The sequence below is a fragment of the Platalea leucorodia genome (genome assembly GCF_965183815.1).
Source record: "Platalea leucorodia genome assembly, chromosome: 5".
In the NCBI taxonomy this organism is placed as follows: domain Eukaryota; kingdom Metazoa; phylum Chordata; class Aves; order Pelecaniformes; family Threskiornithidae; genus Platalea; species Platalea leucorodia.
The window spans coordinates 64,784,059-64,797,489 of NC_138827.1; the positions used below are offsets into that span (position 1 = coordinate 64,784,059).

The following is a 13,431-nucleotide window of genomic DNA, read 5'->3' on the forward strand; positions in this document are numbered from 1 at the left end:
CACAGAAATACTTCTGGTCTGCACCACAACACCACTCACGTATTTCATAGCAAAAAGAAATAATACAAAATTTAAATGTTGGGGAGAAACACGTTGCTATGAACTCACCACTTCTCAATGCTAGTCATTTAGCTTTCCTATATATATATAGTCATATAGCACTCCTGCCACTTCCAAAAGGTACAGAATACTGAAAGAAAACCTCTGATCGGGGAGGATTTTCTGAACACTCTGAACAGTGCTTCTTTAATGTGAAATTTCATTTTAATATAGTAAGTACTAAATGATCAATGAAAATGATCGGAACAATGTGATACAATGCTCTAGGCAACAAAGCACTATGGTAAAAATGTGTGTGTGTGTGTTGGGGGAATGAAAAAAATTAATTTCCGACATCAGAATGCCAGAAAGAATGACATAAAAAATTGTTTCTGCTGGTTGATGAGCTACAACACACAAGGTGACACTCAAAACCCCCTTATTGAATGACGCACTGGGGAGCCTACTCCATAAAACAGACAGAAGCTTACCATGTCTAGTAGTAGGTAAACAGATTCTCTGTTCCTTGTAGTAGTTTTGTCCGTCTCCTGGCCAATCTTCAGCAGACTAGACGATGCAAGCTATATAAAAATGAGTATTTCAAAGCAATAAATAAAACAATGCATTGACTTCTGCTATTTTGCTACACGCGCGCGCACACACACACATACACACACAAAACCTTTCTGGAGAAATCAATAGACAACTGCAGTGTACTAATAACTACAAAGGAAAGTTAAATAATCCTGAACGTACAGATCATCACTGGGCTTTAGTCTCAGTGAGCCATTTTTTTTATTTCTAGCAGTTTTTAATAAGCAATATGTGCTATTTTAATACAAAAAGTGAATTAATTTATTGCAAAGAACTTTTGGTTCTAATCATTAGTTGACCATTATAAAGTCTACTGAAATTAATGACAGAACGTCCAAGGGATCAAGATCTCATTTTCTCTGTCCTTCCCAAAACGCATATAAAACTTACTGCATTTTGGTAAGATGTAAAGTGATTGGAGTTTTTATTGTTTGAAGTTATATCCATTTTGCAATAGAAGGACAAATTAAGTTTTATTTCCTAAACTATATTTTTAATTGAAGAAATGTCATCCTAAATGCAAACGAATGATGTTTTATCAGACCATGAACAATCCCACAATACTAGTTGTAAAAGATATCCTAGAAACTTGTAATTTACAAGCTCAGGATAACAGAATACAGTAAAATACTTAATTTGCAGATGCATTGATAAGCCACGTTTTCATGCCTTACAGAAATTTGAAAAAACTCTTTTCAACTTTCAGATGTATAATCATCATTATACATTGCGCTCACACCAAGCAATGGCAATATGCCTAAACCACGTTTACCAGAAATGGATTTTAACTTAAAATGTTAACTTTAAGATCTAAATCAAGATTCCTCTTGAACAAATTCTGTCATTAATCAATTTGTAACATAAAGTGAATGCGCATACTTCAAAATAACCTTAGCACATACTCATCAGTATTAAATAACCTAGTAAGTTTTTTCTGTATTTAATTAACTTTGACAGGAAAGGATGTCATCCCCAGCAGTACATTTTCTTCTTAAGAGAAATGTTTTTCTTTCAGACTAACAGTATGTGATATATAAAAGGTGTTAGAAAAGAAAGATTATCAAAATATCTGAACCATCAAGTCATGGTCTGTGCAGTAAAAGCAGTGGTCTGAAACCAGTTCGTAAACACTGAAAAAATGCAAACCTCATACCAAAACTGTTTTTATCACATGAAACTATACTGGTTTCCTTCACTTGTCAAATGTACGCAACTTGACACAACCATTTCTCTTTCATCTTTTACAGCCAGCAGTTGCATTAGACAAGGTCAAAGCCAAAGATTTTTTCTGTTTTACAAAATGCAATGAACTTCCAGGAATGAAAGATCTTTTTAAGGGGAAAAAAAAAGGGGGGGGGCAGGAAGGAAAAACAAACAACAAACCCCAAAAAAACAACCAAGAACAATAATTTCTCTGGACTTCTAGTTACAGAAAATTACCATTATCCCACCCCTGTAAGTGTGCAAGGCACCTAAAATAAGGGGGAAAGAGATATTTTTTCATATTTCAAGGCCAAACAGCAAAAAATCAAGAATCACTCAAAATCAGTAGTAATTTTTAGAAATTAAAGTGAAGCTGCCGTTTTAGCCTGTAGTTTCCCTTCAAGTATTGGCTAATTAAGAGACACTTTAAAAATTCTATTTCTACTCGGGCAGCACACCAAAATGTATTTAAAAATGCATCACCACCACCTAAGGGCTTTTGATTTTTTTCTAAGCATCACTAAGGATCTCAGAAGCTTTGATCTTCAAAACCTACCCCGAAAGCATAAAAATCCCTCTTCCCAAATATCCTTGTAACATACTGCGATCAGACAGTCACTGTGTTTAAGAAAGGCAGACATGTCAGAAGGTACAACTCAAAAGCCACCGTGGAGTTACCTTCTTCGAAAAAGTAAAATAAACTAAAGAGTCCAACACATCATGGGAGAAAGTCTGCTAGACAGAATCTTGATTCTATATGCATCACACGTTTCTTTTTCCAGTCATGGGCCACACAATGTAAGAGATGGTATGTGCTAAAATACTAAAGATTATACTGAAAAAAAGAGACACTTGTACTGATTTCGTACTGTTACTTTCCAATGTCACACACAGCTGACTATTGCTAAAGGACTCCTACTAAATTCAATCTACATATAGACTTGTATTAGCAGCATGCTTTTCTCTCTTGTGCACCAAAACCAGATTTATATAAAATCAATTGCACTGCATCTTAAATAAATATTACATTTTCCACCTGAATTTGAAAACACTTCCTGAAGTCAATAGATATTTTTCTTGCTAAGATACAAATTTTAACTTATTGCTAGACTTCAAAAAGTAACCTTCCCACACCTGATTTTCTCCTAATCAAAATCAACATTGTATTATACAATAACTTACATTTCTCTGCAATGTATAACTACAGGAAAATAACTAACATCACAAACATTATGAAGCAATATTGCTATTGGAATAAATGTTGGTTAATCAATACTCATCCATACTAATGTAAATCTTTATAGTATGTCCTTGTGATTAAGATTACTCATGGCTGATTGCCACTGTAAAGCTAACACTTGCAATGACAAACATGTCGATAATTTAATGACAGCACTGCGCAAGCTAGACTATGTATAAAGATGGATTGAGGGGCATTAGGGGGTGAGAGTTCCCCTCTTTTTAGAGGAACTGGCTCTAGAAATGAAGTTATACATACGGCCAAAAATTCTTTAAGACGGTCTTCAATGCTCCCCTTGTGAATGGTAAATAAAGCTGCAGCAATCTGGTTGATAGCTTTTGCCAAGCAATGAATGTTGTTGCAATGCCCTAAACAAAAACATATACAAATTACCTCAGCATCATGTTAGAAAATGACAGTATCCTCTGGAAAATATCACCAAAGAGTGAACAGACTTGTCACAATGAAAGATCAACTTTCAGCATCATAAACAACAAGAGCGAAGTACTGGTACTCTGAACTTGCCATCAGGAAAGCCACCAGAAGTACAGATCTCCCTTTTGAATGCTGTAATAGCCACAACAACCTGACAAAGGTCCCTGTGGCTTTTAGAAATAAGGAAGAATAACATATTGGAAGTTTATTTGGCTTCTACAAAACTTGAGAGTATTACCACTCGACTAGGCTAAAAAGACATGTGCAAGCAGGATTTTTTTTCAAGCTAATTGGCTGTTTTTCTCCCCTCTGTGTAAATGAACAAGTTGTCATGCCCAGACAGCATTCACCCAAGAGATCTACAGGAACTCAAGAACAAAATTGTTGAATTGCTAATTGCTGTACATAACATCTTGCCTAAAATTCTCCCAGGCTTCAGAGGCCTGGAAGGTGACTAAATGACACCAGTTTTCAAACAGAGCAGAACTGCTCCTCAGTAAGCCTGACATCTCTTCTAGGCAAATTAAGTCAAATTTACCACTTCAAAACAAAATTAATAGACACCTGGGCAAATATCTTGGGGGAGTGCTAGCATATGAAAAGGACGGGGTCTTCGAAGGAGTTAAGAAGCATACAAGCATGCAAACACTACTGATTCTTACCAATTCTTTTTGACCATTGCTGAGCACTGAGCTCTTTTTTTCACTCAGTCATTTATCATAACTCCAAGATCATGCCTGAATAGCAAGGTCAGCTAGACCCCATCACTCCACATCACAAGATTAATTTTTTTTCCCCACGCATATTACTATTCTTACTGACAATTAATTTTATCTGTCATTTTATTGCACAATTTACTCAGTGTCATAATATCTACCTGCAGCTCTTTACTCCTCTATTATCCTCAGTAACTTCATGATATGAACATTTTCTCACCTCACTCTTCTTCACTCTCCTTCTGGGTGGTCTATGAATATGATGACTAACAGGTCCCAGCAAAGATCCCTGTGGATCTCCACCAGCAGGCCCCCAGAGTCTCCTACTCCATCTCCTATTTTTTAATTAAATATCACTGCATGAATATGCTAGTCCAAAAAAAAGAATAGATCACCACTTTTCTTGAATATCAGTCAAGAACATCTGTTCTTCTTAATTCTGCTGATTTAAGTTTATATTTATTTTTGAAGTGGCTTGATTTTTTGAAGTGCCTTCATTTTTATGTCTCAGAGCCTGCAGAAAAAGCATCAGCAAGGGAATTCAGCTGATGAATTGTTCTCTTCCAACCTGCGACGGGTTTCAAGTATTTAGAAAAGGCTATGTCTCTTGCAGACGAGTGTTCTAGTCTAGCCTTTAGACAACAAATTAGCCTGATATTTGATTAGCAGTTCAGATTTCTTACTGGGAACAAAAGTAAATGTCTGTTAGAGTCTGAGCCTTTATCTAGAGCTAGTGGAAGAAACCAGCTTGATCTTGAAGTAGGCAGAGAGAACACAGACGTTGCTAAAGCTGTCCAAGAACTGTCTGTGTTTGGGAGGTATGTCTTGCCATATTAGAAACCTGAAACTCCTTCGGATCTGTGACTTGATGGATAAATTCAGGATTTGTCCAGGGAATTTGCTTCATAAAAAGCAGCATTTATTAAGTTCTCATTCTGGAAATAGCATCTATATTAAGTGTCTAAAGCCAGATGTTCTACAATGAGGGCAGAACACAGGAAAAAGTAATATTATGCAAGGAAGGCAGGACTGGCAAGGTCTATTCTGTTTTTTCAGTTATTTTTGTAGAATGAACATATTTTATATATTCCTTTTCCCAGATTTTTCCTCTCAATAAAAAAAAGAGCCCACTCAGTAAAGAATTACTAATACAGAGGCCACATCTCATAAAATCAGTAGCAACTCCTAATACGGGCTTATTTGAGTTCTAGATTTAACTTCTCTCCAGTCACAGTTTTATGAGATCTTATTAACTGTACTTACTTTAAGAACCCACTTTGAAACAGGCTTTGTCTGACTTCATGTTAAGAGTTACTGAACGTAAATGAAATCACAGAAACTGGAATATTTAAGCTATGTCATATAAAACAGGCAGAAGATAGAATTATCTGTTTTTTCAGCCTGTTAAGACCTTGAGGACTAAGAGAGTCCTTGGAAGAAAGGGGAATGGAGGAAGGCAAACCTGCACGAGCTCTAACCTGCTGGAGAACCTCTAGCTAGCCTGACTCACGTTCTTCAAAATAAATTTGCAGAGGGGTGAATGTGAGAATATAATCACCGTTAGAAACTTTTAGTATCGTCCCCCTGGCAAGTAGTGTAAGTTTTGAGACTCTACAGCAGGTAAGATGCTTTCGAAGGAGAAACTGGTAGCAGAAAGTGCTTCCAGAGGGCTTCTTTTACGAAACTATAAACAAGTAATAATTAAGAGGTGTGGTCTTAAACACACATAAGCAAGTTCATTTGGACTGAGTTAAGAGAACCAACCTGATTGTCCTTTAACAAGCAAGTTTCTACCCATGCCTTTACCAGTCACATTTGATATTCCCTGCTCTTGCCTATAGTCTGAGATTTTCATTCAGCCATCGTAACTTTGAAAAAGCTCGCAAAAAGCAGTAGAAATATTATGAGAGTGCAGATGACATGAAAATACTCTGCGGGTTACCGGTTGTTCTCCCTATTCATCAGAAAAAAATGTTAACTTTAAAATTCGTAACTTTTAAAATCAATGTTCAAGTTCTACTCATTGCATCAGAGATCCAACTTTTTCACAATTGGCAAAAGGCTACACTATCTGTTTAAAATCAAACTAGAGTTAACAAATCCCTAACCTCTCAAAACTGAAGAAAACGTTAATTAACCCCATTTAAAACAACAATCTCGGGTCTCTCAAAAAATGTGATTTGCATACCACCTTAAGTGATACAGAAGGCTTTCAGAATTTTTGGTCTTTTCCTGGTACTTTGAATTTTCAGAAGTCAGTTTAGACATTCTTTGACAGTTAAATTTTGACTGGATTAAAAATAATGCAACTTAAAAAAAGAAAAATAGAAAAAAACTCTGTACCCAGCAAATGGATACAGAATAAACATGATCTTTTATGTAAGCCATGCTACACATCACAAAGGAAATAGCTTGAACAGCTGAAAGGTGAGTTTTGTATGTGTTGGAACAGTTCTGTCAGTCTCCCCGCCATCCCCCAACTTTTTTCTCTGAAAGAGAACTTTTTTTTTGTGGATTACATGCAAAGAATTTCCTTGAGGCAAAGATTTTTATTTTTTTAAATAAGAAAGTTGAACTACTGTATAAGATATAATTCTGTTCACAGCTTACACGTTCCAGATTCTGTTTTCAAAATTTTATGCTTAGTAATATGAACAGCATATTAAATATAGAAAAGACACCTTGTATGAGTGGCCCGAAGCCAATGTAAAGATTACTAAAACATCTATACTATTACATAAGTCTTACACTAATGTAGAATGTATGCTGTAGCAATTCCACATATTAGGACAAGATTGCCCCCTACAGTATCTGAACTGCTTTTAAAATCTCAAGTAGAAGACTCATTTTTCATAGAAAGTTATCTCAAATAAGAGTTAAGGTACATGTTTTTAAAGCAACTTTCAGAAGAATCTTCCTAGATTAGGGCTAACTGATTTTTAAATTTTGTTCACTACAAAAATGTAAGTAACTATTTAAAGCAAAAGTATTCAAGAAACTACTGGGACTATTATGAAGAAAGCATTCACAGCAAATATTTAGCTGACTCTACATTACCTTCAATGGCGGGGCTATACTGAGACATCACATTACTAGCCAAAGTCGGCAAGGAGACTGCCACGAAGACCATGAGGAGGCAAGCAATTTTGTATTCTTCTTCTGGACTAATGTTTTCTAAAAACAAAAACAAAGTTCTTTAAGTAAAAGAATATTTCTTAATATATCTTAAATATCTTAAAATATTTCCTTTCAACTGCAGGTAGTTTAGAATATAAAATGTTGGACCAAACTGCAGTTTAAACCCAACAACAATAAACTCGATGTTCGTGTTGTGAAAGGAGGAGTATTATGTCAGTCTTGCCAAAAGACACACGTTAGAGCTTCAAAATGTCCAGTTTGTTATCTACAAGAATGAAGGCAAGCTGCTGTCACCCTATCACTTCTAACCATTTAGTTACTAAGACTTTAATATGCTGAGCAGAATAGTATTTTTACATGATGGTGTAAATCCAGTTATTGCTCTGAGGTGAGGAGAGCTTCTCTTGCACTCTCCCTTTGGTAAACGAGCAGAAGGTGATGTGCACTCACCTCAATTCATGCTAAAACCTTGCGTTTTCAAAAACAGCAGCATCACCCCATATTAGCGTAAGATTAGTTTAAAAAAAGTCAACAGTTGGTGAAATACAGTAATTTTATCTGTACAAATTGAATTACGAAAAGCAAAATACTTCAAACTGCAAAGGTAAGAATCAAAATACAAGATCCTAACCCATCATGAAAACATACAGAAATTCCCTGTCTTGTTCACCCATCTTAAACATTTCACAGCTGCACCAAAATGAAAATAATCTATTTAAAATGCCATTTCAGATAGTAGCTATCTTCCAAAGACAGACCTAAACTTACATTATACATATGATGTATATAAAACAGACTTTTTTTTTTTTTTAAGGTATACAAAGAAATTGTGCTTGACACTGACGTTTGAATATTAAAATGCCCCTTGGAATTAGCTGTATTTTCCTCTCCCAAAATAGCTACTATTAAAGCAAGAAAAAACAACTTAGGTAGCATTTAAAATATTCACGATCTGATTATAACATTAACTATCCATTACGCACAGGGGGGGGAAAAAAAAAGCAATAAAGTGCTCAGTAAGGAAGATTTGAAAAAAAGCTCAAGACTGTCAAAAAGCACTTAAGAGTCTTAATTCATGCCTTCAAACCTGCCAGAGTAAACAAAACTGAAAAGCTTAGACAGTGATGCTTTAAAGCAAGTAAGAGGAAGCACTATACATGTTAGAACATTACCGTGTTTATTTTACCATGTTTCCCCTTGTAAGCCCCATGTTAACACTTGTGTAACACACTGGTAACACAATGTTGTGAAATTCATGAAGTGCATTCAGCTGGCATTTCAGCTCCTGATGCCTACTTACGTGACACAGATTGTTACAGATGTGTACAACAGAACTGATCATGTCCATAGCTGTTCACAACACAGTTCTATTTTCATTGTCCTTAAATTACAGTAGTTTTCACCATTAGCTATTAAACTCCTTCGACATCTACTTGTTATCCTTTTCTAGGTCAACAAGTTCATATGTGGTTGAAAAGACTCTCAAGCTAATACATCAGTAGGCAGCAGGCACAAATAATTCATGTTCTTATGCCATTTATGAAGTTCATCAAAGGAACACCAAGGACCCAAGATATAAAAGTCTCCTCCTAGCAATTTAAACACTTCCATGCCTGGGTGCATTTTTTTTTTTGCCGCCCCCCCTTCTTTCTGCCTTTTTGCATTTGTATTGTTCAAGTTGTAACTTCTTACCTGATTTTTGGGAAGACAGTGCTACAACCAGGGCAGGATCAATCTCACAAGGCAATCCAGCAGCTGATGACAGTTCATATACATTCATTGCCACCTGAGGAGCAGAAGAAAGATAATTACAAAAAAAAGACAACACTGAATGCTTTTTGTGTAAACATGATGAAGCACAGTTTTGCTGTCAGGTTTAAAATGTACATATTAGAGTCTGAGGCACTAAGGAATTTCAGAGACTTGGCTAAAACAAGATAAAGAGACTCAAGATTTTTGTTTGTTTCTAACCTACGTTGAACAGCTGGGTCAGTACTTTGTGTGCTAAATTATAATTTCTTTCTGTCAAGCCAAACAAAGCTTGTCTACTTTTCTATATTACCTCCAAAGCAAACATCCTGACTTCCAATTAGCTGTTTCTACATTTTTCTTTACTGTTCAAAAGAAAACTAACACATTTTCTTTACCAGATCTAAAGTATCAGCTAACATCTGCAAATATAGCATTTTTAGACAAATGCCAAAAGTCACAATCTGGGTAAATATTAGAATAAGGCAGGAAAGAAATCTTACAACAGTCAAATTTGATACAGATTCCGCGTCCAGTGATTCCAAGTGCCAAGAATTAGACTCTAAGTGGCCCTAACACTTGGAGGAACTAAGAACATCTTTCTTTAAACGTATTCCATTTTCCAGCCTGTCCCAGGCTGTATCTTTTATTGCCATTAACAAACTTTCAACACAGTTCTTCTCTTTCCCCAGTTTACATTTTGGACAAAGTATCTGAAGCTGTAGTTCAGATGCATCCCTGCAAAAGCAGGTTTACACAAAATACAAAGGACTACGGCAAATGCTAGCTATGTGTCTTATTGCCATTAACATTTGAGAAGTTTTAACACTTTGCCCATAAATTCTCACATATAGTTGGTCAGCTGCATGTCGGGGATATTGTGCAGATCATCCTTATTCGTGTGCTCCAGCTTGGCTACCCAAGGGCAAGTTTTGATACGAAAAGCATACAATTTTGCTTGCGCAGTGCTATGCTGTCAGCAGGACATGCGATATTACCTTGAGTACAGTCCTGCATTAGAAGAATTACAGGGCATCTGGACAGTAGGTGGTTCACAAGAAACTGGTTAAGGTGCAACAGTGGAACAAATGCAAGCCTGTTTCTAAAAGCCTGTATACGCATCCCAACAATTTAATATTAAAAAAATAACCAAATAAAAGGAGAACAAACCCCCATTTTGCCAGTCACCCCAAATCATAAGTTTCAGGGATACTAAAATAAAAATAACATTTCATAACAATTATTTATTTCATCAACAGCTTTAAAGCTATTTATGCTTTGCTTGGTAAATTCAGTTCATAGGAAATTACTATGATATTATGTCCTAGAATATGCCCAATTGGACAGTTGTCCCAACCCATTGTACAAAGCCTTGTAAAGATCTGTCTGCTGACATGCCTTCATTTAGGAAAAAGTAGTCTGCCTTATTGTTCCCAAACAAGCCTTTCTTGCCTACAATTGCACTGCTGCATGTGACAAGGCCAGGGGAAAGCTCAGCCAAGGAGCTGCAGATTGTCCACAGGGCTTAATTGCTAGCAGGCTCATAGCTCAGTTCTGGCCCTTCCAACAAGCTGTTTTCAAGACAAAGGTCTGGCAGAGTTGCGGTGTAGCACACGTCAGAGTTCCCAGTAGGCACTATGGACAAGACTACACAGGTTTGGCTCCTCCATGCACAGTCCTCCAACGTTATCCAGGCAAGCTATGTAGCCTCAAACAAGCCTACGTGGCATGATGCCACACCACAAAACATCATTGCTACGGTTGGTATCATGCAAACACCAGCATGGTGGACTGCACCACAGCACTTAGTCCTTATTTCAGACACTCTGAACTAGAAAAAAAACCACACACAGAAGAGGTATATTTAAGAATCACAGCGGAACTACAGCAGGCCCAGTGAAGGCCAACAGCCAAATGTTACGTGAAGCAGCGGCAACTAGGTGGTGCTACATGGCACGAGCCAGAGAACAGTCCTCAGCATGGTTTTATTTAGCAGTAGTAACTGGCTTTTTTTGCCATCCAGTTATTCCAGTGACTCCAAATTACTCCAGTGACTTCCAGGAGAGAAGCAGCAAGTACTACGCTTTCTTCTATCTGCTGACACAAATGAGTTCAGTGATGTCTTTAGAGATCCACTGAGATGTTTAAAATGATCTGTTAAGATGAGCTTAAAAATATCAATGGTAAAATACTGTCTCCAATCATTACTGTTGCAGCCTTCATCCTACCATATTTTTCAGGACCATTTTGATACCAGAGGCTGTAAGATGCTTTCTGAAAAGATCAGGCAAAGTAAGCAGTGAACTTCCCTTCTCATCTCTTCTGCATGCCAATTCCTCAAGTTCAATAATGGAACATGATGCTTTGGTGATCAATGATTTTCTCTGTAATTCTAGGTGAGAGTTTTAGAAAGGCTTTTCGAGACGTACAAAGTCAACTTGCATCATTTTGATATAATTTTTATCATGAGCCAGTATCCTTGAAGGTAATTTTCCATAGCATTTTCACAGAATTCCTCTATTGTGGTATGAATTTCAAAGTTTTCTGGGACATCAAACATTCATGGCTGGTTTATCAGCATTGCAAGTTTCAGAGACCATGTGATTTTATTTTGGACTACAATAGCATACATGTGAAATTTGAGTAACTTACATTCTTCACGCAACCTCTGACTCATTTTCAGACAGACTGCTAAATGATGTCTTCTGAAATCATGAGGCCCACCATAATGGACTCTGAACAGTTCTTGTAATGTACTTTTAAAAAGGAGAAGGATTTTTTTTTTTTTTTTTAATTTGGTGAATCTTTATACACAACAGAACTTAAGTTTCTTTCCTCAAGAATAAACGGCAAAATGTAAACTTCAAGTTCAAGAACAACAACATATTCCGTCCCTCAAAAACCATACTTTGCTCAAGAGCAGATTTCTAAAAATTGTTTCTGTAAAAGGGAATCAAGAGTTGCACAATGTATATCCCGCTACACATTTTCTGCAAATCAAATTACCGCAATACCATTAAGAAGCTTGCAAACCTTCATAGGCTCCAAGCTGCAATGAGAGATTAAAAAACCATCTAGGCTGCAGCTACTGTGCATATGCGGCCAGAAGCCACGTGATGTACTGACAAGGGTTTTTGAATAGAAACATACTACTATTCAGAAGCAAGGCACCTTATTTAAGCTGCTAACTTTTTTTCAAGCATTTCAGACGGTGAGTTCACAAGAATTTTCAATTTAAGGTCAAAATGAGACTTGTAGCTATTACATGCATTAGTGCTCCAACCATGTACACTGTGTCCTTGAAACATTTAGTTTTACCAGTTATACTGCTCACACTATGAAGCAGCTCGATATTCTTCCCTTTATCACTTAGTCATGTTTTAACACTTGACAAAGTTTGTTCTTAATTCTTTCCATGAAAGCTCTCAAATGTGATCAGGGGCAGATAGACTTGTGCTTATTCTATCAGTTGTTTGTTTGTTTGTTTTTCCTAGAACATTAGGAGGCTGCAGATGCACAACTACTTAGCTCTTTGGGAAAAAAAGGGTGGGTTTTGCTTCTGAGTTTTTCACACTAAGCATGAAAGTCTTGCCCCTCACATATTTTCAGTAAGCTCCAAAAATGACTCCATCACTCTTTGGGCCAAACATTACCTTCATGTCAGTCTCTCTTGGAATGTGATCTTTGAAGTCCTCGATGGAACTTACAAGGAAAGGAATGTGGTAGGATAAGACCTAAGAGACACAAACACATACAAAATGAGAAAAAATACTTCCCATGTTAATGATCAGTTAGACACTACCATTATTTTACTGGACTTACTAATTTTTTTAAAATGAGCTTTTATTTATGCATATGAATTTGCAGATTTAAGACATTAAAGCCCAATAAATTCAAAAAATCAAGCTGTTTGCAAAAAATGAAATGAAAGCTTTTAAAATGTACTAAACACAGAAAACAGAGAGGCATGCTCAAAGTAAAACCTGTATGTTTTAATGTAACATTTCTCTGAACAGTACTCAAAAAGCAGATCCCCCCCCCCAACTTGTAATTCAAAGTTCAGTTATGGCTTAGTATTGCCATTTTACCCACATGCCAACCTTTTAAGAGGTAGCATTTCTAAACAGTGAAGCTTCAAATACCTTATCAATCCATTAAATTAAATACAATGAAAATTATTCAGAAGATATTCAGTTATTGCTTACATCTCTAAGCGCTTCCTGTGCCAACGACCGAAAAGACAAGATAACACCAATAATCGTCATTCTCTTCAAAACACTGTCAACAGCTGAAGAGAAACAAGAGCAACAGTGAACA

General features: G+C 36.4%; 1 protein-coding gene across 2 annotated transcripts in view; it reads right to left on the reverse strand.

Moving 5' to 3' along the window:
* Positions 1-13,431, reverse strand: part of NCKAP1 (NCK associated protein 1) — a 63,750-nt gene that overhangs the window by 1,856 nt on the left and 48,463 nt on the right. For both annotated transcript variants that reach the window (XM_082312809.1, XM_082312808.1), the window contains exons 25-30: positions 13,320-13,402; positions 12,768-12,848; positions 9,058-9,151; positions 7,285-7,401; positions 3,335-3,444; positions 531-620 (exon numbers count right to left, since the gene is read on the reverse strand). In XM_082312809.1, the coding sequence (XP_082168935.1) occupies positions 531-620; positions 3,335-3,444; positions 7,285-7,401; positions 9,058-9,151; positions 12,768-12,848; positions 13,320-13,402 (575 nt within the window). The remainder of the gene's footprint in view (positions 1-530; positions 621-3,334; positions 3,445-7,284; positions 7,402-9,057; positions 9,152-12,767; positions 12,849-13,319; positions 13,403-13,431) is intronic.